The 26389-nt window shown below is 38.2% G+C and overlaps 1 protein-coding gene across 1 annotated transcript in view; it reads right to left on the bottom strand.

Moving 5' to 3' along the window:
- LOC125665250 (galanin receptor 2a-like) overlaps positions 1 to 24323 on the bottom strand; it is a 74037-nt gene extending 49714 nt beyond the window's left edge. Inside the window, exon 1 of the mRNA XM_048897901.2 lies at positions 23602 to 24323. Coding sequence (XP_048753858.1) covers positions 23602 to 23907 — 306 coding nt within the window. The 5' untranslated portion in view covers positions 23908 to 24323. The remainder of the gene's footprint in view (positions 1 to 23601) is intronic.
- Positions 24324 to 26389: the final 2066 nt, after the last annotated feature.

Below are 26389 nucleotides of genomic sequence, written 5' to 3' on the forward strand. Positions count from 1 at the left end.
AAGGATTTTACGTCCATTTCTCAGAATGGTTTTTAACAGATTCTAATGGGGGAGCTAGATACCCGTTGGACAAGAAGTCAGTAAACCCTGACTCCATCTTGCCCACAGCGGGCTATTTAGCATGGTGTCAATTTTATTCACAATCGGAGCTTTGCATCCTGAAAAGAAAAACCCACTACTGCAATTAATGTTTCTAACTAAGGGAGATCGGTGACAACCGAGAATCTCACGCCATCTAAAACAGCTTCTTAAACGATTTCCAATTTTTAAATGGTAGAGTAATGGTGTTACAACGTATCTGAATAATGGCTAGCTTGATGATAATAGAGATAGTGACAATCTAAACAATCATCTATAATTTATCACAGCATCACCTCGCTCATTGCGATAGTTGCTGTACCTCGGTTTGACAATCCCTCGAGACAGGGCTGGGTTTCATGAATGGGAACTACAACAAAGTGAATCGTTATGATAGAACCACGGTAAACATGACTATCGATGGCAATATTTGGTTGGACAATTGTATATTGTTTAACGACCCACTCAAGAATTTTCACTCTGATACATGGAGACGTCACCATTGCCCGTGAAGGACTGCAAAATTTAGGTCTATGCTCGGCGCTTCGAGTAGGGAGGGGTCTTTTTCGTGCCGCACCTGTTGTGACACGGGACCTCGGTTTTTGCAGTCTCATCCGAAGGACCGCCCCATTGAGACGCTTCTTACGACAAGCAAGGGTTACTGAGGACCTATTCTAACCCGGATCCCCACGGACAAACTGGTCAATTGGGGAGGGGGGGTGGTGATTTTTGTTCTCGTGGTACTTCATATAACCCTCTGATAGAAGAAGGCGAAACGTTTATAAGGGAAGGTAAAGTTAGAACCACAAAATCAAATTAGGCTGAATTATTATAACGGTTCTTTTAGTTATAAGATATTTCGCTTTCATAGTAACATATTAAAGTAACAGAAAAAATTGCCTAATTTTAAAATGCCCTAGGCATCGCATTAAACAAATGACAGTCCTCAACAACGTGACATGAGCTACATGTAAGAGGGATTTAAGAGTGGATAAAATTAATTAAAAGCTACACGTCATTCAGAACTGATTCTTCTGTTGACATATATCAAAGTTTAGCATGACAATACGTTGTAAAATTCTAGTTAAAGCAGAAATGTTACAAAATTACATCCTTCATGTGCTCAGTGTAATCCCGGTGTATTAAACTTCTCCCACATTTATAATCTAATTAAAATCTTACCTTGTAATGTTGGCGTTCTCTCGGTTTGTTTCGTAGGAAACTACATGAGTGGATCAAACGATTTAATAAAAATTAATCAAGACTGTAATCACTTGTCATTAATCCATATACAACTTCATATGGAAACAGGCAGGCATGGCAAGGTGTCACGTGATTCACCAAAGAATCATAATTTAGCTCACCTAAGTTGAAAGCTCAAATTAGTTTTTGTCCGACGTCCGTCCTTTTCGACTTCTCGAGAACCACAGGCCAATTTCAAAAACCAAACTTGCCGTAAAAAATCCTTGGGTTCCTCCTTAATGAGTGGAAATTTGAAATTGTTCAAATCATGATTCCAGGGTTTATGATGAGGCCACTATATGGGGATCAAAGTTTTACATGAGATATGTAGGACATATCTTTAAAATTCCCAAGACCAACGAAGCCGATATTAGTCATTCACATACAAGTATAATCAGGTATTCATGGTTGTTCAAGTCATGGCCCTAGGGGTAGGGTGGGATCAAAACAGGAAACTTTTACATGGGAACATACGATGAAATCTTTTCATGACAAACAGCTTCATGATAAGTTGTATTTACATGCAAGTATCCTCAGGTACTGCAGATAAATGTATGAATTTCATCAAATAATGGCCCACTCCCGGTTGAGTTGATTGATTGTATCTTGCTTAACGTCTCCTCTCGAGTATTAGACCGGTGAAGGCCTTTGCTCGGCGCTTACGGCCTTTGAGCAGTGAGGGTTCTGTAGCGTGCCACACCTACTGCGACACAGGGCATCCGTTTTTAAGGTCATCTCCGAGGACCCGTGACATTCACACCCGATACCAAGCGTTTGGCGATGGAACTATCACTACCAGTTTTAACGACTTACAGTGTAGGTCTGTCCCAACCGGGATTCGAACCCCCGGCCTTCCGCATGCGGGGCGAATGCTCTAACCTCTAGACCACCGCGGCGGAGGTTAAGGTTAAAATTGGAATTCATATATGTACATTTAATACATAATATCTGGAATTTTTTCTAAACAAAAACCACGGGCCATGATTAGTAATATTGATATTCCAGTGTAGTGCAAATTTATATTTAACTAAGGTTGGGGCTTCAATAGGGATTTTAAGTTTTACAGTAGAATCTATAAATTAATTGATTAAATATTGTTGAACGTCACTTTCTTACATCTTTCACTAATATGGAGACTTCACCATTGCCAGTGAAGGGCTGCACAATTTAGGCCTAAGTAATGGAAATTTGATAATATTTTCAAAATTAGCAGGGTCACACTAAACATCAACATGCAAACATTCCCGGGTTGTCTAAATTAAATTGTTTTCATGAATCCTTGGATTAAGATGGGGCTGAAATATCTATGTTGTGTGGAAATCATGTTTGATAGTCACAATCCTATGGGGCTAGGTTGGGGTCATAATATGGGCTCAAAATTTGCCATATGATTTTAGTGAGAGTGAAGACTAGTAGGGCGAAGGTGACTCGGGTGAGCGTTGTGGCCCATGAGCCTCTGTTAAGTTTAGAAACTATACAATTACAATTTCGTTGACACTAAGAAATAAGTCTGAATTTTTTTCTGTCAATGACATTGTGTAGAGTGGTGCCATATATCTTCATACATAAGGTAGGATAGAGTTTCAAATGTATAAATGCATATATGTTGCTTTAGGTGGGGGTTACCATCCTCAAAGAACACCTGCTCTGAACAAACAGACGTCATGTCGGCATTTCACAAATTCTATGGTCGTTATAAGGATCTAAATTGCCATTACAACCTATCATTGGGTCAAATGCTGTCTGACGTGTGTCATACCGATTGTTAGGTCGTACTTGGCAGACTGATTTTGACTACGGATTACTTCGTTTACCTGATCAGTACATAGGGCTCACGGTGTGTGTCCGGCCAACAGGGGATGCTTACTCCTCTTTGGCACCTGATCACACCTCTGGTATGTCATGGGGTCCGTGAGTGCCCAACTCTTTAATTTGTATTCCTTATAGGAGTTATGATATTGATTTGATTTTTGCTGTTTTCCGCCACACTGAACAAATTTTTCAGTTATCTGGTGGCGCCCAGTTTTTATTGGTGGAAGAGAGAACCCAGATACACTGTACCTGGGAAGAGACCACCGGCCTTCCGAAAGTAAACTGGGTAACTTTCTCACTTACCGCCGCGAGCGGGGTTCGAACCCGCGCCGACCAGAGGTGAGAAGAGGTTGTGTGATTTTGAGCACGATGCTATGAGATTGATCACTGTTCGTTATCTTCACCTTTCATCAAAAGAGTGGGATCACGTGTCCCACCTGCTTTATTTACGGAGTAATGAAATTGCGAAGATTTATCTTCATTGGGTTAAAATAACGACATTCTTAGTTTCTGGAAGCAATATTTCTTCCCGTGCTTTGGAAACATTGTCAGTAAACAAAAACATTAAGCATGAAAGTCGTGAAAATATTGTTTTCAAACAATCCGAAGAAAATGAAAACTGACAGGTTCTCAACCACCGTGTTACAAGGAAACGAACCGACTGAACAGGATCCCTAGATCATTATATGTATAGTCAATAATTATCTGGCAGTCTTGTTCTGACAATTATAAATAGGTTTTCGTCTCTCCGAGGGTATTGAAGTTTTCTTATAATGACGATTTTCCTTTTTATTTTTTGTGGGATAATGAGCTCTCTGGGGTTTCCAATCAATGTGATATCGCGCTAATATTTTCTTTATTTGTATTTCCCTCTTATCATTGCTCTGGAGAGAAAGTCAATCTTAGAAATTGAACATCTAAAAGATATTACATTGGAATTTTTTGCATTTTTAAGTCTCCAGGTCTATCGACACCCAGTAAGAGTAAAATATGTGTATCTGAATGTCTAACGAATACTTATGATCACTGTTCGATATCTTTACCTTTCATATAATCTATATTTTCATAGAAGCTTTTAAAGATAATGGCAAAAAAAAGAGCATTGATGTGTGTTTCCCGTCAACTGTTGCCCGGGGAAATATATATAACTTGTGCAAGCAGATTCTATATTCGCATACAATAAATTTTATCATATAATCGTGTCCGACACGATTACTAGTATTCAAAGATAATATATCCAAATATATCTGCACCGGTTAGAGCGACTTTGGTCTGTTGATGCAGGCTAAGGGTCTATTGATACAGTGCAGGGGTCAGAAGAAGAGAAGGTAACATCTTTCCCGTCATGAATATTTTATAATTTTTTCTAATATGTTGCGACTATTGATACTTTCTACATGTAAATAGAGTTTTAAAAAGTTATTTTATTTTCACAGTAAAGTTTTGTCGTTATATTACTTGCCATTCCACGACAAAAAATACACATTATTGCGAGGGTTCAGTTTTATTTTGATTTGAAGGTATTGTTTGATTTTACATCACGTGGTTGGATCAAGGAGGTATGCTACACCATAGAAATTTGATATGGATGTAAAGTGGAGGATATGTGCAACAATAGTTTGAAATTGAAAACTCTCAAATTTACTTTATTTAGTCAAAAATGCAGTTTTAGTAGAGGGCAATCTGAATAAAACAAATTAGACCCCTGCTGGACTCGAACCCGCGATCTACAATTTAGCAGTCGACGTGCTTTTTTATGCCCCCCTTCAAAGAAGAGGGACATATTACTTTGAAACTGTCGGTCGGTCGGTAGACCGCATGTTGTTTTACGTCCCTCTCGAGAATATTTCATTCATATGGAGACTTCACCACTGCCAGTAAAGGGCTGCAAAATTTAGGCCTACGCTCGGCGTTTATGGCAGGGAGGGATCTTTATCGTGCCACACCTGCTGTGACACGGGACCTCGGTTTTAGCGGTCTCATCCGAAGGACCGTCCCATTTAGTCGCCTCGTACGACAAGCAAGGGGGTACTGAGGACCTATTCTAACCATTCACTTAATCGTAATGATATTTCATGCGTTGGTGGGTTATGAGTAGAAGAGGGCCCCTATTGTTTTTCAGTTCAAAAGGTCAATCTACTCTGGACATAGGAAGACACTGTTTTTGCGATCTCATCCGAAGGACCGTTGTAACTTCTAGTCGCCTCTTACTACAAGCAAGGGGTACTGGGGACCTATAGGAATATACTGTCCGCTCAATATTTTATATCTTGAGAAGTCTTTGCCTGACAGACATCAAACTTGGTACACTAGTATCTTTAGGAAAAGATGACCTGTCGATTTTAAGGTCACATGGTCAAAGATCAAACTGGACATGGGAATATACTGTCCGCTCAATATTTTGATAACCCTGTGCTTGACAGACATCAAACTTGGTACACTGGTGCATCATCTGGGGAAGATGACCCCATTAGATTTTGAGGTCAAGGGTCAATCTGGACATAGGATTGATTGATTGATGTTTTACGCCGTTTTGGCAATAATTCAGCCATTTGACGGCGGTTAAGAAATTGAATGATGTTTGGTTGTGAGTGTTTGGGTTTCCCTGACGGCCCTAAGTGAGCCTACTCTTTTTCGAACATCAGGGAAACGATCTTTTGCGTGCCAAGGGGGTTGTGATCCTTGACACGGGACATCCTTTAACGTCCCATCCGACGGACATAAAAGTTAAAAATTATATAAACAGGTTAAAAAACAAAAACAAATTCGTGTATATAAACAGATGTATTGTGAAAGTTTTGAAATTTTTCTGTAAAAATCGCATTCTTGGAAATATTGTATAATATAATGATTGTCATATTTGTAAAAAGTTCTTCATTGATTGTACACTATTAAAAAGTCTATTTCGTATGGGCGTAAAATCACTACATTCTAAAAGAATGTGATGTATAGTTAATGGACAGTCACAAGATAATATGGACATAGGAATATACGGTCTGTTCAATATATTGAGAACCCTTTGCTTGACAGATATCAAACTTGGTACACTGGTATCTTCAAGAGAAGATGACCCCTATTGATTTTGAAGTCACATGGTCAAGGGTCAAACTGGACATAGGATTATACTGTCCGCTCAATATCTTGAGAACCCTTTGTATAACAGGCATCCAACTTGGTACACTGGTACGTCTACAGGAGACGATTACCCCTGTTGATTTTGAGATCACATGGTCAAAGGTAAATGGTTAAACTGGACACAGTAACAGTTTCCTATATTTTAAGAATTGTTTGCATGAATGATACCAAACTTGGTACACTGGTACAGTAAAAGGAGTAGACGACTTCTATTGATTTTTAGGTCACATGATCAATCCACTCCTGACATAGGACGATATTTTCTGCTCTATATTTTGAATTGGTGATACTAAAATCAATTAAATGATGCATGTGTATAACCCTTTTCAATTTTGCACCATGGGGGACATATATGTTTTACAAATATCTCTTGTTTCTCTTTTATTTGCCGTCGACGTGCTAACCTACTACTTAGCTAGGCAATGATACTTGAAATGAATAGACAAATATTGCTGACATTTATATTTTCATCCATGTTTTAAAAGGAAGTCAGTCATTCTGACGATGTAGACTACCTCCTCAATTTTTTTTTTTTCAGTTTTGAGAATATTGCACTGATATGTGCGTGTATCGTGAAACACCATATAAACATACATATGAAAATCATTTTACTTATTCATGATCATACGTAAAAGAAGATCGAGTACTTTGATTATTTTCATTAAACAATACAGCACAGTGTACAGGCATATGTGCCAAAATGCCATCAGTCCAAGATGTTCTAAATATACTGACTGTCTGCTTTATTTTAATACGATCAACTTACTTCCCGTGGGGACCCATGTTAGAATAGTTCCTCAGTACCCATTGCTTGTCGTAAAATGGCGACTAAAGGGTGCGTTCCTTCGGATGCGAACGCAAAAACCGAAGTACCTTGTCATAGCAGGTATGACACGATAAAGATCCCTCGCTGCTCAAAGGCCGTAAGCGCCGAGCATAGGCTTAAATTTTACAGTCCTTTACCGACAATGGTGTCGTCTCCATATGAGTGAAAAATTGTCGCGAGGAAAGTTGAACATGCAATCATTCAATCTTGTAGACTGTGCAAGGCACGCACTCTCTCGTTCATATCTACAATGAACACACAGAGAACTTGTTCAGATGCCTGTAAATTGTATAATTCTTTTATCACCACTCTGCTTTCATGTGTATATGTACAGGCATATATGTTTAGTTTGCTTACTGGATTTTTGCAGGTAATAAATAATGAATATACAAAAGTCTAGACCGTAGTCTGATTGACGATAACAGACCCTATAGTGTAACACAATGGTACCAGATGCGTGCATGTGTTCCAATAAGAGAAATCCAACACTATCAACGATCATAATGTCGAAAGAGAAAATAACTTGCTTACTACTAATTAAAGTAAGCTATTAAGTGAGAAACCCAACCGTTTCTTCCTCAGGCAAATTTTGTTAATATATTACTGAACTGTATGGACTGAGTGGGAGGTACTAGTGACACTAATAGGTATTACCAAAGAAACATGGGCTAACCGTTAAAATAACTGATCGCTTCTTGAATTGTTCCATTCTAATCCTCCTTGTAGGCTTCGATAAACGTCTCTGTCTAGGCCTTTTTACATCTATATAATGTACATCTTCAGAATTTTACTGTATTTACAAGATAAAATATTTTCATACCTTGGCATATACTCTTTTAAGATGAAGGGTAAAGATAACGAACAGTGATTGATCTCATAACTCCTATAAGCAATATGAAATAGAGATTTGGGCAAACATGGACCCCTGGATATACCGGAGATGGGATCAGGTGCGTAGGAGGAGTAAGCATTCCCTGTCGACCGGTCACATCCGCCGTGAGCCCTATATTTTAATCATGTAAACGGAGTTAACCGTAGTCAAAATCATTGTGTCAAGAACGACCTAACGATCGGTATGAAACAAGTCAGACAGCATTTGAACCAATGATAGGTTGTATTGGCAAATTAGATCGTTATAACGACCATAGAATGTTCGAAATGCTGACTTTAAACGTGATTGTTGAAACCCCTGCACCAACAACTTGTTTGTCAGATAATTGGTGCAAAAACCCGCTCAGACTTTGTAGAAAGTAGGGCCCATGACGGATGTGAACGATCAACAGGGGATGCTTACTCCTCTTAGACACCTGATCCCACCTTCAGTATGTCCAGGGGTCCGTGTATGCCCTTCCCTGAATTTTGTATTCTTTTAAGGAGTTATGAGGTTTATGACTGTTCGTTATCTTCACCTTTAATGAAAAAGACCTGGGGATCCGTGATAGAATTTGTCATCAGTACACTTTGCTTGTCGTAGGAGGCGGCTAAATGGGGCGGTCCTTCGGACGAAACCGAAAAAAACCGAGGCCCTGTATTACAGCAGGTGTGACACGATAAAGATCCTTCCTTGCCCAATGGCCATAATAAGCGCCGAGCATAGGCCTAAATTTGGCAGCCCTTCACCGGCAATGCTAACGTCTCCATATGAGTGAAAAATTCTCAAGAGGGAAGTTAAACAATATCAAATTAATCAATGTAATGAATAATGTAACATAGAATCCAAGAGGCACTGAAAATCTCAAAAGTGCAAAGAAAATAATCATCCTTAAAATACAATGTAACGGGGAAAACCGCGTTTATTTTTTGTTCCGGCTCCGAAAAACTTAATCTATAGACAGGTACCTGCTATCAAAGTTACTTATCAGTTGGACCTCTTTCTCACTTTGGTATAAGCTATATGGATTATTTTTGATAAAACTAATAATGAGTCAATTATTCTCAAATGCAGTATTCGGTTTTCATTGGATTATGCAAAAACAATTTGTTTTAAGTCCAACGTAACAGATATCAATTTTCTGAATTAAAAAAATGAAGTAGATGAATCTGAAGACAAAAATATCGTTTAATTTCACTCCCAACACCGGGTCCTGTTACAGCAGCTGAGCCGCGGCTCCTAAAAGCAAGCTACGCACATATGCCGCTGCTGCGCTTGTCAGAAATAGTACACAATAATTTTTATAATTACAACTATCCAGGGCTACCTAAGTCACCATCAACTACTACCTGCCTTTAACGCAGCTAGTTCTAGTTTGTAAAAATGTGGAAAGATATTTATATAACACTATAATTGAGCTAATGTAATTTGTTTTACTGGAAAATAAATGACGAAGTAAACAAGAGTTCCACAAGCCTTATGGGTCACCTGAGTACTAGTGAAAAGTATCACTACTCCCAAAGGTTATGAAATCTAGAGAAAAAAAATCCCTGTTCTGAATATCTAAGCCAAATTCTAATGTTCAGCAACAGTATAAAACAAGCCTTATCGGTCACCTGAGTACTATCTGAATATCTAAGCCAAATTCTAATGTTCAGCAACAGTATAAAACAAGATCTGTTCTTAAACTTCAATGCCCTCAAAAGTGCATACACTGATGAAAGGCTTTACATAATATAATATGTGCATTAACATTAAAAGACTAATCTGGACCCATCCTAGAGTCAAAACCGTGGGTAATAAAATTCACCATTTTTGTACATCCTTTTCTGCTTTTCCTCAGTATGCATTTAGATTTTATAAAATATAAGCATAAAATAATGATTTGGAGGACTTATTTAATTTTGACATCACCCTGAAACCAAAACCTTACCCATTGGTCGACAGGGGATGCTTACTCCTCCTAGGCACCTGATCCCACCCCTGGTGTGTCCAGGGGTCCGTGTTTGCCCAACTATCTACTTTGTATTGCTTATAGGAGTTATGAGATTGATCACTGTTCGTTATCTTCACCTTTCATCATGCAAATTACGATTTTGATAAAGGACTAAGTTTGACCCCGCCCTGGGGTTTCCCATGAATGATTGTTATTTTCTCATTTTCCCAAATGAATACATAGTAACAATTAAAGTGATTGACAGAAAATAATTTTCATTTTCCCTTCAGTGACATCAAAACGCCACCAAAATAAATTGAAACTGGCAAATATTCGTAAAATTGTGAGAAACAGACCGATTACGTCCCTGCCCTTTGTACACACCGCCCGTCGCTACTACCGATTGGATGGTTTAGTGAGCTCCTTGGACTGGTCCCGACGGCGTGGCAACGCGCTCGTTCTGGTGTGCCGGGAAAAAAGGGCAAACTTTACTATCTAGAGGAAGTAAAAAGTCGTAACAAGGTTTCCGTAGGTGAACATGCGGAAGGATCATTAACAAACAAAAATAGGCTTGATAATGGATACGAAAGACGAGGCTTAAATTAACCTGATCTATTTTTATCACAGTCTGTCCTTGTAGGAGACAGAATTTTGAATGTTATATATAATCGCAGAATCTGACTTAAACCAAGGATGGTGACTGCACCCCCCCCCCCCCCATAACTCCACCACTCTAAATTCGCCACTGATGTACACAACAGTCTATATTATCTTTCTCCCTAAAGTATATGAACCTCGTACATAGGGTATGTACGTATACATGTAAACGAATTCACTTCGTTGGGATATGGAAGGTCGCTCTCAAGAGCAACCAAAACTTACAAATTTAGTCTACTGTCATGTGTTGCGATTTTAAAAAGGAAACGTAAATATTTTCATTCGTTCCTACACAATATCGAAGTTAATTACAGAACACAGGAGAAGAGACCTCAGCCCCACCACTTTAGATCAATTTTCTCTACTGGTAATTAGGCTCTCGCAATTCGCCGTTATTACGTAATTTGAAAGTTTATGCGCGGACTCCGGATATCCTCGGAACTTTAGTTAACATAACATCCAAGAGATTTATTGATTCAATATTACGCTTTGGAGATAGAGTTTTGTTATTGACTTACTCGAAATACAAAACACCCTACGCATAATAAAAAGTTCATCGTTTCTCAATGTATGAGAAGAGTTTTATGTGGAAGAGTTTCTTGCAATATAGAAATGCAAAGGGCATTTCATTCAAAAGAAAAGTTCGAGCGAAAAATTATATAAAAAGAACCGTTATGAAGAATTTATACCAGTGCAATAAATAATTTCATGAAAAATCAAAATGTTCATCGCTCTAGCCTTGATGAAGCAAAACTCCCAGCATATGCGTGTTTTTAAACAATTACATGCATCTAGAAATATTCCACTAGTTATTTTGGGACACTAATGACATTCACAGTGTCATCTTTACGCAAATAACGAGTTTATACTCAAGTATGTCGAAGATCGTGAAGATATTCTACCATAATGCCGAGCAATTACCCATAATGCCGAACAAGCAATGACAGCATCCGCTTTACACGAACTGATACAGGAATCGGATTGTTATGGTAATTAAAAACAAGTCAAGTATATTCACTTAGATTGATTGATTGATTGTATAGATATATAATATGGTTGGTCGGTTGTATATTATTTATCGAACCTCACGAGAATTTTTCACTCATGAAGACGTCACCATTGCCGGTGAAGGGCTGCAAAATTTAGGCCTATGCTCAGCGCTTACGGTCTTTGCGCAGGGGGGGGGGGGGGGGGGGGTATCGTGCCACACCTGGTGTGACAAGGGGCCTTGGTTTTTAGCTCACCAGAGTCGAAGGCTCAAGTGAGCTTTTCTGATCAAAATCCCCGTTGTCTGTTGTCGTAAACTTTTCACATTTTCACCTTCTCCAGAACCACTGGGTTAATTGCAACATAACTTGGCACAAATCATCCTTGGGTGAAGGGCTTTCAGGTTTGTGCAAATGAAGAGCTATGCCCCCTTCAAAGGGGAGATAATCACAAAAATGCAAAATTAGGGTAGGGTCATTTAAAAATCTTTTAAGAACCACTGGGCCAGAGGAGCTCACATTTACATGAAATCTTCCTGACATAATGCAGATTGAAGTTTGTTCAAATCATGGCCCCCGGGGGTAGGATTGGGCCACAATAGGTTATCAAAGTTTTACATAGAAATATATAGGGAAAAACTTTAAAAATATTCTTCTTAAGAAACAACGAGCCGGAAGAGCTGAGATTTACAATAAAGTTTCTCGACATAGTGCAGATTCAAGTTTATTCAAATAATGGCCCCCGCATCTTCGGATACCCACGGGTGATCTCGTCTTTTACTCATTACCCGTGGGCAAACTCGCCGAAAAATCATCGTATGTAATTAATATGCGCGGGTCATTTGATTGGCTGCTGCGCAGAGTCGCGATGGCAAATCAACGAATCAAAGTTTATGTTACGTATGTATGTTTGGCAATGACAAAAACTTTGTCGTAGCTAACACACCGATTGCAAATAAATCCACTCACTGGTGCATTTCGCATTTTGGGAAAGGTTCTCCCATGTAATTTTTGACTGGTATTTGATGAAAGTGACCTGTACGACTTGTCTTTAACTGTTTTAAAACAAAATTTGCACGTTTTAACGGGCGTCAAGATATTTTGCATAAATAGCAAAGTAATAAACATTTTCAAAATTGAAGAGTCCCAACTTCCTGATTGGTTGTCTATAATCAACAAATTAGTATATTTTACGACGATATTTCGGCGAGTTTGCCCACTGGTGATTAGTAAGAAACGAGATCACTCATGGGTTTCCGACGATGGCCCCCCGGGGGTAGGTTGGGCCCACAGTAGGGAATCAAAGTTTTACATAGAAATATATAGGGGAAATCTTAAGAACCACCGAGCCAGAAGAGCTAAGGTTTGCATGAAACCTTCCTGACATAGTGCAGATTCAAGTTTGTTCAAATCATGCCCCCCCCCCCCTCCCGGGGGTAGGTTGGGGCCACAATAGGGGATCAAAGTTTAACATACCAATACATGTGTAATGGGGAAATATTTAAAAATCTTCTCAAGAACCACTGAGCCAGAAGAGCCGACATTTATATGACAGCTTCCTGACATAGTGCAGATTCAAGTTTGTTCAAATCATGGGCTCCTGGGGTAGGTTGGAACCACAATAGGGGATCAAAGTTTTACATACAAATATATAGGGACAATCTTTATAAATCTTCTCAAGAACCATTTGGCCAAAGAAGTTGACGTTTACATGAAAGCTTTCTGACATAATGCAGATTCAAGTAACTTTGTAAAAGTAATGGCCTCCAGGGGTAGGTTGGGCAATAGGAACTAAGGTTTTACACGCAAATATATATGGAAAGTCTTCAGATATGGGACAAGGTCACTCAGGTGAGCAATGTGGCCCATGGGCCTCTTTGCGTTCTCATCCAAAGAACCGCCCCATTCAGTCGCCTCTTACGACAGGCAAGGGGTACTGAGGCCTGTTTTAACCCGGATCCACACGGGACTATGCAGTTAGACACTTGATGTTATAGTAGTATTGAAATATAGCTGGTGACCATTTCACTACGTAAAAATCGCACGGGTAAATGTATTTCATGAGAGAGAAGAGAGAGAGAGAGAGAATAATTTCTAAACCTTATCATTGATTTATTCTATATTGTTTAACGTCCCTCTCGAGATTTGTTCACTCATATGGAGACGTCACCATTGCCGATGAAGGGCTGCAAAATTTAGGCCTATGTTGAAATACTAAAAACTATAAGATGATGTTCTATGCCAATTTCCACAACAATATTCCAAGATTGTATTGTCATGCCACTCACATGATGATCTGTGAACGAGTGACAGCTGGTATCTCAGAACAAGAGGTCCACATGCCTTATCGGTCATCTGACTACTAGTTAAAAGTATCACTACTCCCAAGGAATATGAAATATAGAAAAACAATTCCTGTTCTGAATATCTAAGCTAAATTCTAATATTCAGGAAAAGTATGAATTTTAAACACGATGTGTTCTTAAAACTTGCTTTCAATGTATATACGTTGATGAACGGATTTACATAATATATTAATATATGTACATCTCTGGTGTGTCCAGGGGTCCGTGTTTTGCCCAACTATCTATTTTGCATTGCTTTTAGGGAGTTATGAGATTGATCACTGTTCGTTATCTTCACCTTTCATGTATAAACATTAAACGATATGACCCATCCTATAGTAAAAACCCTGGGTTGTGAAGTTCACAATTTTTTGTACATCCTTTTCTGCAATTCCTAAATATACATGTACATTTATATTCCTATATATACATTTATATTTCAACAAACTTAAAGAAATCCTTCAAATCATTATAATAATTTGGCTTCACTCTGAAATCAAACACTTGCCTCCTAAGATCATGAAATTTACAATTTTGGTAAAGGACTACCTACTCCTTCTAAATATTCATTTCAATTTAGTATCAATAGCATTAAAGGAGATATCATTTATATGTTTTGCACATATACATGTACACTATATATACCAAGTCTGGCCCTACCCTGGAGTCAGAACCCCTTCCCCGGGGATCCTGAAAGTTACGATTTTGGTAGAGGCCTTCCTGTTCTATTTCACTAAGTGGTCAATTTTTGCCCCGTCACTAAGGCCCCGGGGTGCAGGAGTCCTAAAATTTACAATTTATGTCACCCTTGTAACAAAAAATGCTTCTCATAACAAGTTTAAAGGAATTGAAATGGTAGTTACCAAGAAGTTTAGAATTTCTATTGTTCACACATTTAATAACTGACCATTTTGGCTCAAATCCAATACCAAAACCCCTACCCTTGGGATCATCAAATTTACAATTTTGGTAAAAGACCACCGGATCTTTCTAAATATCCATTTAGTTTCAATATAGCATCGATAGCACCAGAGAAGATGTTATTTAAGTGTTTTACAGATAAACACTATCTATTATTTTGGCCCCGCCCAGGGGTCAGAACTCAGAACCCCTTCTTCGGGGATAATGAAATTTACAATTTTGGTAGAGACCTTCCTGTTCTAGATCGCTATGCATTTAGATTTTCTTACACATGTGGCATTGTAGAGAAGGTTTTTGAAAATTGGTCAATTTTTGTCCCGCCCGTAAAGCCCCAGAGTCCTGAAATTTATAATTTAGGTCCCCCTTGTCCCAGAGATACTTCATACCAAATTTTGAAAAGAATTGGGATAGTAGTTATCAAGAAGAAGTTAAAAATGTTCAATTGTTAACGGACGACGCACAACCAACTAAGGTCGTCCGTGTTTACTCACGTGACCTACATGTAAATAAGGTAGTGACTGAGTCTTTTGTTCAGCGAATAGGACATCTAAGATGAAATTGGCACGAAATGAAACTTTTTTTGAACTGTTATATCAAAAACACTGTGCTACTGCCGGTCGCGGTAGATAAGGGTTCAGGCGATCGTTTCGCTACCGCGTGGTCTCTGGTTTTTTTTCTCGATCCCGTCTTCGAGTCAAACCCAAGGCCTTTGGGTTTAACATAAGGTAGTGACTGCTTCTTCGACTCCCGCTTAATTGGCATTAAAAGTGAATGTCTCGGATATAAGCTTAATTAAAAACAGAGATCGCGTGTCAAGACATGATTATTATTAGTTATTCAGAATCTTCAGTTCTGCAACCTTGAACGTTATACTTAGGTTAAAACATTCTACGAGCGATTTTTTTTTTCTGTTTTCCGCTACACTCAACAATTTTTCAGTTGTCTGGTGGCGCCCAGTTTTTATTGGTGGAAGAGAGAACTCAGATATAACGTACCTGGGAAGAGACCACCGACCTTCCGCAAGTAAACTAGGAAACTTTCGCACTTACCGGCGCGAGCGGGATTCGAACCCGCGCCGACAAGAGATGAGAGGACACTCTACGACATTTCACAGCGAGTTGAAGTTCAATTAAAGTTGGTCAAGTCTCTACACGAGAGAAAATTTCTCGAGTGGGACAACACACTACACTATTAATTTTTCCCCTCGCATTTCGAAGTATAGTAGAAAAAGTTTGTATAAACGGGTTTTTAGTCATGTGATGCATGTTAGTCATGGGTAGATAATTTCAGCCAATGAAATTGCTTGAGTTACAGTGTTCGAATGTGTGTCTCAAGTGGTGGTCATTTTGTGCAGTTAACACGTTTTTCTTATAAAATGAAAATCTACAGAATTATGACTTGCAGTAATATATTATGCCCAGTTTTGAGGATTTTTTGTGTCCTGAAATTCAAGGGGATTCATCTGTTTTCCCCTGGGCTTATATTACATGTACATGATTGTTAGTAGAATTGTCATGGATTTGTGAAGTAGAATGTAGGTACTATCATTGTTCGATTTAATATTGTTTAACGTCCCTCTCGAGAATATTTCACTCATATGGAGACGCCACCATTGCCGGTGAAGGGCTGCAAATTTAGGCCTATGTTCGGCGCTTATGGCCTTTGAGCAGGGAGGGATCTTTATCGTGCCACACCTGCTGTGACACGGGGTCTCGGTTTTTGCGGTCTCATCCGCAGGACTGCCCCATTTAGTCGCCTCTTACGACAAGAAAGGGGTACTGAGGACCTATTCTAACCCGGATCCCATTGTTCGACAGATATGCATTATAAAATGAGTTTGATAATAATAATAAATAGTCGGCGTCTAATAATTACGGCGGGCTGTCGACAAAATATAAGCATTTTGTTTTATGTCATCAGTTGTGATAATATAGTGGAAACATGCGTGTACTACACGGAACCGAGGTTTTCACTCGGCACAGCGCCTGTTGTATTACACGAGGGGGTAATAAAATACATTACTACACTCAATAAAAATTCTTTGCTTCTACTCATTCTTCTTTTAGTAATAATTTGCAATTCTGATTTAGACTCTAAGAATAGGTTTATATATGTACATTTGTTCACTAAATTTCTATTTCAAAATTCATTGATCAAAGAACTTGTAATCGATGTCTCGTTTCTCTTCATTTGGCAACCTCAAAGATAATCGGGAATAAATAAAACTATTATAAAAGATGCAGTAGATAATCACACAACACGGAAATTGCATTAGAGCAGTATTATAGGTTCAACGGTGAAAGCATTTTGTGTTTAAGCAACACTTGTGCCCTGTTATAGCTTCTAGCGATAACAATATTAGATTACAAGGATACCATCACATGCCAGCGCTCTTCTAACAAACTAAAAATAAAATACGAAGAGATCCTCTCCTGAAATTTAGAATTTAATTATCGGAGATTGTCATCTCTTAATTCGTGTGAATCACGTTGGTGTGCACGTGCGCGTATTATTATTTTTTTTTAATTAGATGAGGAAGCAATTCATAAAAAGGTAGATTTAAAATCATTACATCTATTTGATCTATGCTGTGCTTTCGAATAATTGGCCGGAGTGGTATGTTGTTTAATTACACAAGAAAACCCTAAAGTTACCAACAATTTCGTGTGATTGACGCCGTATTTATTAAAAAAAATATGTCATGTCCTATCTGTCAACTACACACCAACTAACGATGTTCGATTAAAATCGAGACATGCACATAATAGTACTCTGAAATTGAAAACTTTAAAATTTACCTTATTTCAGTAGTGGAAAAAAAAGCAGTTTTATTTACCGGTAAACCAAAAAGGAGTCAGTCATGATCGTGACGATAAGTTGTAGGGTCAGTGGCTATCTTCAAACAGTAAAATTATACTAAGCTCACCTCTGATTAACAATATGTCTCGAACAGTGCGATGGACACTGATTTATTTTAGCAGTATAAAACTGATGACCGAGTTGAAGACAAAATCAAATGTTTTTTTGTTTTTTCGTCTTCCAAAAAAAACCCCAAACCGATGCCTTGAGCCTTATTCAATGTATTTAAGATAATGTCTTATTAAATACACTTTTTCTTAAGGCCTGAAAAGTTTTAGAATGACATGCATTTTTAAAAATAGATAAATTACAACTTTCAATGACTGAAAAAGTATGTCTTTAAGATAATGATTTGGACGTCTTATTAAATACACTTTTTCTTAAAGCCTGAAAAGTTTTAGAATGACATGTATTTTTAAAAATAGATCAATTACAACTTTCAATGACTGAAAAGGTATGTCAATGTACAAATAATCGAGCAAGGTTCTGAACCCGTATCTTAAACTAAGATTAAAAATTCAACGAACAAATCATTTTAGCTGAGAAAAAAGCTTTCCTCAAAAAGTAGACTGGAGACTTACTGATATATAGGGAAATGTTTCCAAGACAATATACATAATAAATACCAAAGTCTGAGAGGCTGTGTTTACAGAAATATGCTTGATGGTTGCACGCGTTAAGTGTCCCCCTTTTCACGATTTTTCCATGAAACACGAGAATAACATGTTTAATTGATTGATTGTTTTGATGCTTTCCGCCACACTCAACAATTTTTCAGTTATCTGGTGTCGACCAGTTTTTGTTGGTGGAAGAGAGAACCCAGATACCATGTACCTGGGAAGAGACCACCGACCTTCCGAAAGTAAACTGGGAAACTTTCTCAATTACCCAGTTTACTTTCGTAACTTAAATATGTTTAAGAAATCTAACAAATTGAAGAAGAAAATCTGTGCAGTTTTCCGGAAAAGTAGACTTTAATTGCATTTATATGAACCGTTTCGGCTAGTGCAGATTAAAAAAGTTTCAAAACAATGTCCATATCCCCTTCTTCGTTAAATATTTAACACTACACTTCCTCTAATCAGAGTTTTTGCCTTTGAATGAAATTAATAGATAGAATTCCAGCAATGCCGACAATCTGATATTATCAAAAAATGCTATTTTGATGCTAAAATATGAGATTGGATTTATTTTAGATACATTTGATGCAATTAGTGTGAAACATTGATGTTTTACAACAAAAACTATTCACTTCCTGTCTTCATTCGTGTGGGAATCCAGGTTAGAATAGGTTCTCAGTATCCCCCCGGGGACCCGGGTTAGAATAGATCCTCAGTACACCTTGCTTGTCGTAAGAGGCGACTAAGTAGGGCGGTCCTTCGAATGAGACCGCAAAAACCGAGGATCCGTGTCACAAAAGGTGTGGCACGATAAAGAATTTAGGGATGGGTATCGACAAAAAATTTGTTTCGTGATATATCACGATTTTTTTCTTACTATCATGATAATATCCCGATATTTTAGGACATTGGTTTTTTTGCTTAATTCTGTATTCGTAAAAAAAAAAAGCATATTCAGTTTATTTTGTAACTGTAATAAAACAAATAAAAAATCAGATCAAATAATAATCAAATGACTCACAACCTGTGACGATGATCAAATTCCTCAGCATTTTTACAATGTTCAGACGCCATCTTGTTATTTTTGTTACTTCTTGTAACAGTTAATTTAAAAAGTCATTTTTCTGGAATTCACAGATGTCCAAAAATACCGGGCATTGCGATATGTATCGTGGGACGAAATATCTGTAAAATCGCACATCTCTAATAAAGACACCCCCACCCCCCGATATACCTGTAAAGTCGCACATCTATACTAAATAACCCCCACCCCCCCACCCCAACTCTCAAGTCAGTGTCGAGCATAGGCCTACATTCTGCAGCCCTTCACCGACAATGGTGACGTCTCCATATGAGTGAAAAATTCTCGAGGGGGGCGTTAAACAATGTACAATCAATCAATCCTGTCTTTAACCTCAAAACATGAGGTACATAATGTCTACATCTGTTTTCTGACAGAACATGGTTGTGGCATTTTGTATTTCCATTGGGATGCCATTTCGAGGTTCCACTCCATATCTGAATTTTAGTTGATGATTCATCTTATATCTACCGAGTCACATGATAAATAAATGCTACCTTATTATGCATATACCATGAACTAGTGAATTATATAAACACCGCGCACATCCAGACATGTTAGCATGCTAGACAGTGTCTGTTGTCATAGAGACATATGTCATTGCTGGCATGATTCTGTTAATGGAGGTGTATGTCCAAATGCCATGCTTTTTGTCGATTAAGCTTGCGTCACGTACGACCTTTGATTTAGACAATTTTAAGGTGTGCAATTTCGCTAGGGCTACAATAGAAGGGAGTAATCTATGTGTGTGTGTGGGGGGGGGGGGGGGGGTGTCGAGGGATACTAGGTTAAGGATGTTGAAATTAAACATTCGATGGTCGTTTGACCCCTCTTCGGTTGAAGTAAGACACAAACAAATTACCGGACAGTCATGAACATGTACTGCTACCAGTGGCGGATTTATAAGGGGTGCAGCCCACCCACCCCCCATAAATTTTCAAATTTAAGGTAAATCTTGGTCTCTCGTTTAGAAAAATGTAAACGATAAAAGAACCAATAATTTCTTCCACCCTCGGAAATATGAATGACAAAATATTTCATTATTAAATTAATTTCATTGGGAGAACTTAATTTTTTCCAAAACCTTTTAAAATTTACGTCATTTTATTAATTTCACCTTATTAAAAATGATAGAAAATAGTAAAAATGACTACATAGGAGACATATTTCAAGCCCTATAAAATCGGTAAAATCCAGACCCCTAGCCTCATAAAGTTCCCCCCTAACCGCAAATTCCTGGATCCGCCCTTGGCTACACGAGGTGCTGTATACAGAAGAACATGAATATCCAGAACCTCCGTGATCACTCTGAACTTGGGGACCCGGTTAGAATAAGTCCTCAGTCGTAGAAGGCGACTAAATGGGGCGGTCCTTCGGATCCCCTCGGGACTGTGATGTATGTAATACAAACTTTAACAATACTCTCGTATATCAACACAGGATAAATAGATTCAAATTATACAATTACTGAAAAATCATTGAAGGTAGTCTCCCATTCAATAATAGCGATTTGGTCATGTGATTGTTAGTGAAGCAGTAGCGTGCATATCGAGAGGAATTCATTTTCTTTTGGCCAAGCATAATTCACTTCCCACTCAGCTTAACAAACGATTCTTTTGTATTCATTTTGTATTAAGTATTCAGTAGAATATTCATTTTGACCAGCAATTTTCTAATGATAAAATTTTCCTCCTAAACCCATTACCAAGCATATTGTCATATCGTATAGACATGATTGAAGTTAAACGTCAGTAAATGTTATTGGAATACATCATTTAACCATTTTAATTTCATTAACCGATTAATCGCATGTATATGTGTGTAGGATATACCGTTTCTACGTTTTTGCCTTCTCCTTTGTTTCAACTATATTTCCTTTCCAGCCACATCAAAATTATTCCAAATGCATTTCAAGCGTTTTCACAGAAATACATGTAACTATTTATAAACGATTAATTCTTTAGAGAGAGAGAGAGAGAGAGAGGTATTATTGAATCTTTTCACGTATTTCTGTCTTTTAAATGAAAGCAGCAAATCAAGTAAAACCCATCTAACTTCGTTTCGGCCTTGACCTTTCAAATCATATTATTGTATTATTCAAGGTGTTGGTATTCGTGAACCGTGATTCACTCATATGTAATTTAGTGGTAAATTTAATTCAACATACGACTTATCTTATCGGGCTCACGGCAGGTGTGACCAGTCGGCAGGGGATGTCAACTCCCTATTCCCCTACGTACCTGGTCACATCTCAGGTGCGTCCAGGGGTCCGTGTTCTCCCGGCCCTTCGTTTATAATTATATTAGTATACAAAAACTTTTTTGTTTGTCCTGAGGAAGCGACGGGTCACCATTAGGAATTATCGAACTGTTCGCGTTGTTGGTTACCAAAGAATAAAATCCAAAATGATCACATACTAATCAACAATCAGTTCCTGCTAGTACTTTCTCCTTACGGTTCCTTGCAATTCCATAATATTGCGAGGTTTCCTTTGGATGTTGCCGCTCATTCACAGTAAATATGTACTTAAATTGTAAACATTATCTAAATATTCTATGGGTATATAAATGAAAACGGGACTTTTTCAGTATTAAATATAATAATAATCAATACAATGTTAACATTTAAACACGCAAACATCGAGTAACCATGGCCGATATCGAAAGATTTCGAAGTTAACGTCTTAGAACGTCTATGGGAGAACAAGTGTACGGTTTTTTTTTTATAAATATCATAATTATCGTTTTAGTGTTTGGGTAAAAAGATAAACGATATTACATTGTGATTTGCATGAAACCCATCGCCATGCATATTTAATTGGAGTATACAAGTGAGAGAGAAACATCACCGAGACCGGTGAAGGGCTGCAAAATTTAGACCTTTGCTCGGTGATTACGGCCATTGATCAGTGAGTGTTCTTTAGCGTGCCACACATACTGCGACACGGGGCATCTCTTTTTAAGGTCATCTCCGAGGACCCGTGACATTCACACTTGATGCCGAGCGTCTGGCGATGAAACTGCCACTACCTGTTTAACGACTTAGGTCTGTCGCGGCCAGGATTCGAACCCCGATATTCCGCATGCGGGGCAGACGCTCTACCTCTAGGCCACCCCGACGGTTTACCAGAATAAGGGTGTGTGTTTTCTAATATATAGTTTTTTTAAATGTCGTCTATCACGATATATATTCCGCATACTGGGTGAACGCTCTACCTCTAGACCACCGCGGCGGTTTATCAGAATAAGAGAATGTGTTTTTATAATATAATTTTTAAAGATCGTCTATCACCATATCTCCAGATTCTGATAAGGCCAAACATTTATTCACACCGGCGGTATTGGTACGTCGCTTAAAAGAAGCAAAATTTCCAGGTAAATTAATGTGTTTTTGCATTTAAGGAGGCAGAACACACCAGCAAATGCTGATATTCCTCCTTAAATACAAAACACATCAACTTACCTGCATGTTATATTTCTTAAGCGACGTAACAATACTGGTGTGAATAAATGTTTGGTCATTATTAGAATCTGGAAATGTTTTGATAGACGACATTTAATAAATATATGAGAAAACTCATCCCTTATTCTGATATGTTCGCCATCGTTAGTTTTCTTTTCTTTCTCTCACTTGTTAACTCCAATGAAATATTCATGGCGATAATTTTCATGCCAATCACAATGTAATGACGGTTTATCTTCTTTACGGAAGCACTAAATTGATAATTATATTATTTATAAACCAATCGTATCACTTGTTATTTTGAAATTAAAAACTTTCAAATTAACCTTATTTAGCTAAACAAAATTGCAGTTTTAGTGGAAAGTAATTTAGAAGAAAACTTAAAACCCAGCTGGATTGGGACCTGCTGTCTATAGATCAGCAGTCAACACGTTCACATACTGAGCTACCCAGCTATTGGTTTTAAAAGAAATATGCAAGTATTGCGGCTATTTATTCATGTTTCTAAAGGAAGTCAATCATTATGACGATGTGTTGGTCATTCTTAATACATTGATACTGTTTTAAAAGACTTGGTAGATAATGAATTCACTCTACGAGTAAATCTCAAATTGGTTTGTCGTTGTTTATAACGTACCAGCGAGAATGGTTCATCGACTTCATCATTTTCAGTTCATACAAATATAAGAACTGTTATTGACTTCGACGGTGACGTTCTTCAGATAAACAAGTAATGATAAGTAAATCCTGTTATGTAAAAATTTACTTACATATATCATGTAACTGCAGATCTTGCACACAGCATCTCCAAAGATCCACTCCTCCACAGCAAAGCCTACCGTTGTAGTGGGAACAACAATTATCAAGAATGTTAGATCCGCCACCGCTAGGTTTATCACATACACATTAGTGGGCGTCATTTCCCCGTTCTTTCCCAAGGTAAAAATGACCAGTCCATTTCCTATGCAGCCAATGACCACAAGCAATCCCCAGGTAATCGGAATAATGAACGCCAATTCCTCTATATAGGTTGAGGAACTTCCTGTCTTGTTGACCAATTCCTCAGAAACATTCATTGTCAAGTATTCCAAACTTCAAGAAAATAAGTTATTTATCAAACGAAAAAAAACCAAACAAACCCCAGCTGATTTTTCCAAAACAATGTTCGTCCCGTTTTACAGCTTTTAGTTTACATGAATGTCGGTTGTGTATTCAATTTAGTCTTTAATTGCAGTTGTCTATTTAAAAAAACAAAAACAATAATTGGTTGAACACATCACCGAAAACAACAAGTTCTATAATACTGTCGATGTTCGTTCATTGGTCACTGTGTTTTTAACATCCTCTGCCAGAAAAATAATCTTAATTCTCTCCGTGTTGTAATCACCTCGACACTCAGAATATTATCTTCCAATGAGATCGCCTGTCATGTTCTCTCCTGGAACTTTTTTTCCAATAACTTGGTCTCGGTGTTTGACAGATACAACTGAGCGCAAGATCTGCTTGTTTCCTTCTTTTATAACCGACGTTCAGAAATCAATGTTCTTTGATTAGTGCATCCAGGTTTGCACCGTGACGTAACAATCTCCTCCTACCGAACCGCTTTAATGATTTTAATCAATTAGCGAATCATTTATCAATTCATTTATTAATCATTTCCATTGTAAGTAATAACAGCTCCATTACGCACACACTTCCCGCTTACATATCTACGTTATTTAGACCTTTTAAGAACGTTCTTACATAAATATATTTTATTCTCGTTCTGTAAAATGTTTCCAAATATGGGTATATTAATTCCTAAGATATAACACATGATATCGTGATTGACTACCCGTTTTTTAAGAGATATTTTTTAAACTAATCACACACGTCACAACTCAATACCCCCAGTATGGTGTTCAGTGTACAATTAAAATTCTATAACATGCTTTGCTTCAACATTGAGTAACTTTATTAATTGTACAACGATTACATGAAAGTGATATTTATCCCCCCCCCTTTCAAAGAAGAGGGAATATTGCTTTGCACCTGTCGGTATGTCGATCGGTCGGTAGACCACATGTTGTCTGCTCAATATATTGATAACCATTCACTTGTTCATAATGATATTTCATAGGGTTGGTTATGAGTAGAAGGGGACCCCTATTATTTTTCAGGTCAAAAGGTCAGGGGCCAATCTACTCTGAACCCTTTGCTTGACAGACATCAAACTTGGTACATCTTCAGGAGAAGATGACCCCTATTTATTTTGAGGTCACATGGTCAAAGGTCAATGGTTGAACTGGATATAGCAATATATTGTCTCCTATAATGCTTGATTGATACCAAACTTGGTACACTGGTACGGCATAAGGAGTAGATGACCCCTATTTATTTTTAGGTCACATGGTCAATCCACTCTTGACATGGAAAGATATTGTCTGCTCGATATTTTGAATTGATGATACTACTATCAATTAAATGATGTGTGTGTGTATACCCCTCTTCAATTTTGCACCATGGGTTCATATGTGTTTTACAAACATCGCTTGTTACTGTGTGATTCGGATGTTGTTTTACGATTGGTGTAGGGGTAACGGAAGTGCCCGAGGAAAATGGGCGTGTCCGACCCGGCAAACATTGTTCTCTCATATCACTCCTTAATCCGAGAATCGCCCGCCCGCCCTGAATATATTCCAATATGCTTCAAAGAAATATATTCCAATACGGAGAAAAACTTGTTAAGATATAGAAATTGTCCTAGTTTCTTTTGATTGTACAAATGTACCAATAAACTACCGGCATTTTCAAACCAATCATATTCCATAGTGTGTATTATTATCTCATTTCGTAGACGTCGCGTGGGGGTCCGGTTTAGAATAGGTCCTCAGTACCCCATGCTTGACGTAAGAGGCGATTAAATGGGGTTGTCCTTCGGATGAGACCACAAAAACCGAGGTCCCGTTTCACAGCAGGTGTGGCACAATAAAGATCCCTCCCTGCTCAAAGGCCGTAACCGCCGAACATACGCCTAAGTTTTGCAGACCTTCAATGGCAACGTCTCCATATGAGTGGAAAATTCTCGAGCGGGACGTTAAAAAAATACTTTCATTTTGTGGACGAGCACATTAAAAACCAGTTTAAATCTTAATACGTTTTTTCAGACTCCATTGACGAGTGGTGGTAGCTCAGTAGTAGAGCGTACGCTTCGTTACCGGAAGTGGTGGTAGCACAGTAGTAGAGCGTACGCTTCGTTACCGGAAGGTGGAGAATTTTACATGTACATGTAAGTCCCACTCGTAATATGTCCGCGTCACATCTATATGGCTCACGGCGGGTATGACCTCTCTACAGGGGATGCTCACTCCTCCTAGGCACGAGCTCACCTCTGGTGTGTCCAGGGGTCCCATAGACGGATCCAGGAATTTGTGAAAGGGGGGTCTAGCACTTGATCTTTTAGCTACTTTTCACAACCTCCCCCCCCCCCTACCCCATTTACACCCTTTGATTGTGTACAAAACATTATAGGGGAAATCTTGAGATAATTTTATACTTTAAATTGTTTAGGTTATTTAC

The sequence above is a fragment of the Ostrea edulis genome, chromosome 10 (genome assembly GCF_947568905.1).
Source record: "Ostrea edulis chromosome 10, xbOstEdul1.1, whole genome shotgun sequence".
Lineage (NCBI taxonomy): Eukaryota > Metazoa > Mollusca > Bivalvia > Ostreida > Ostreidae > Ostrea > Ostrea edulis.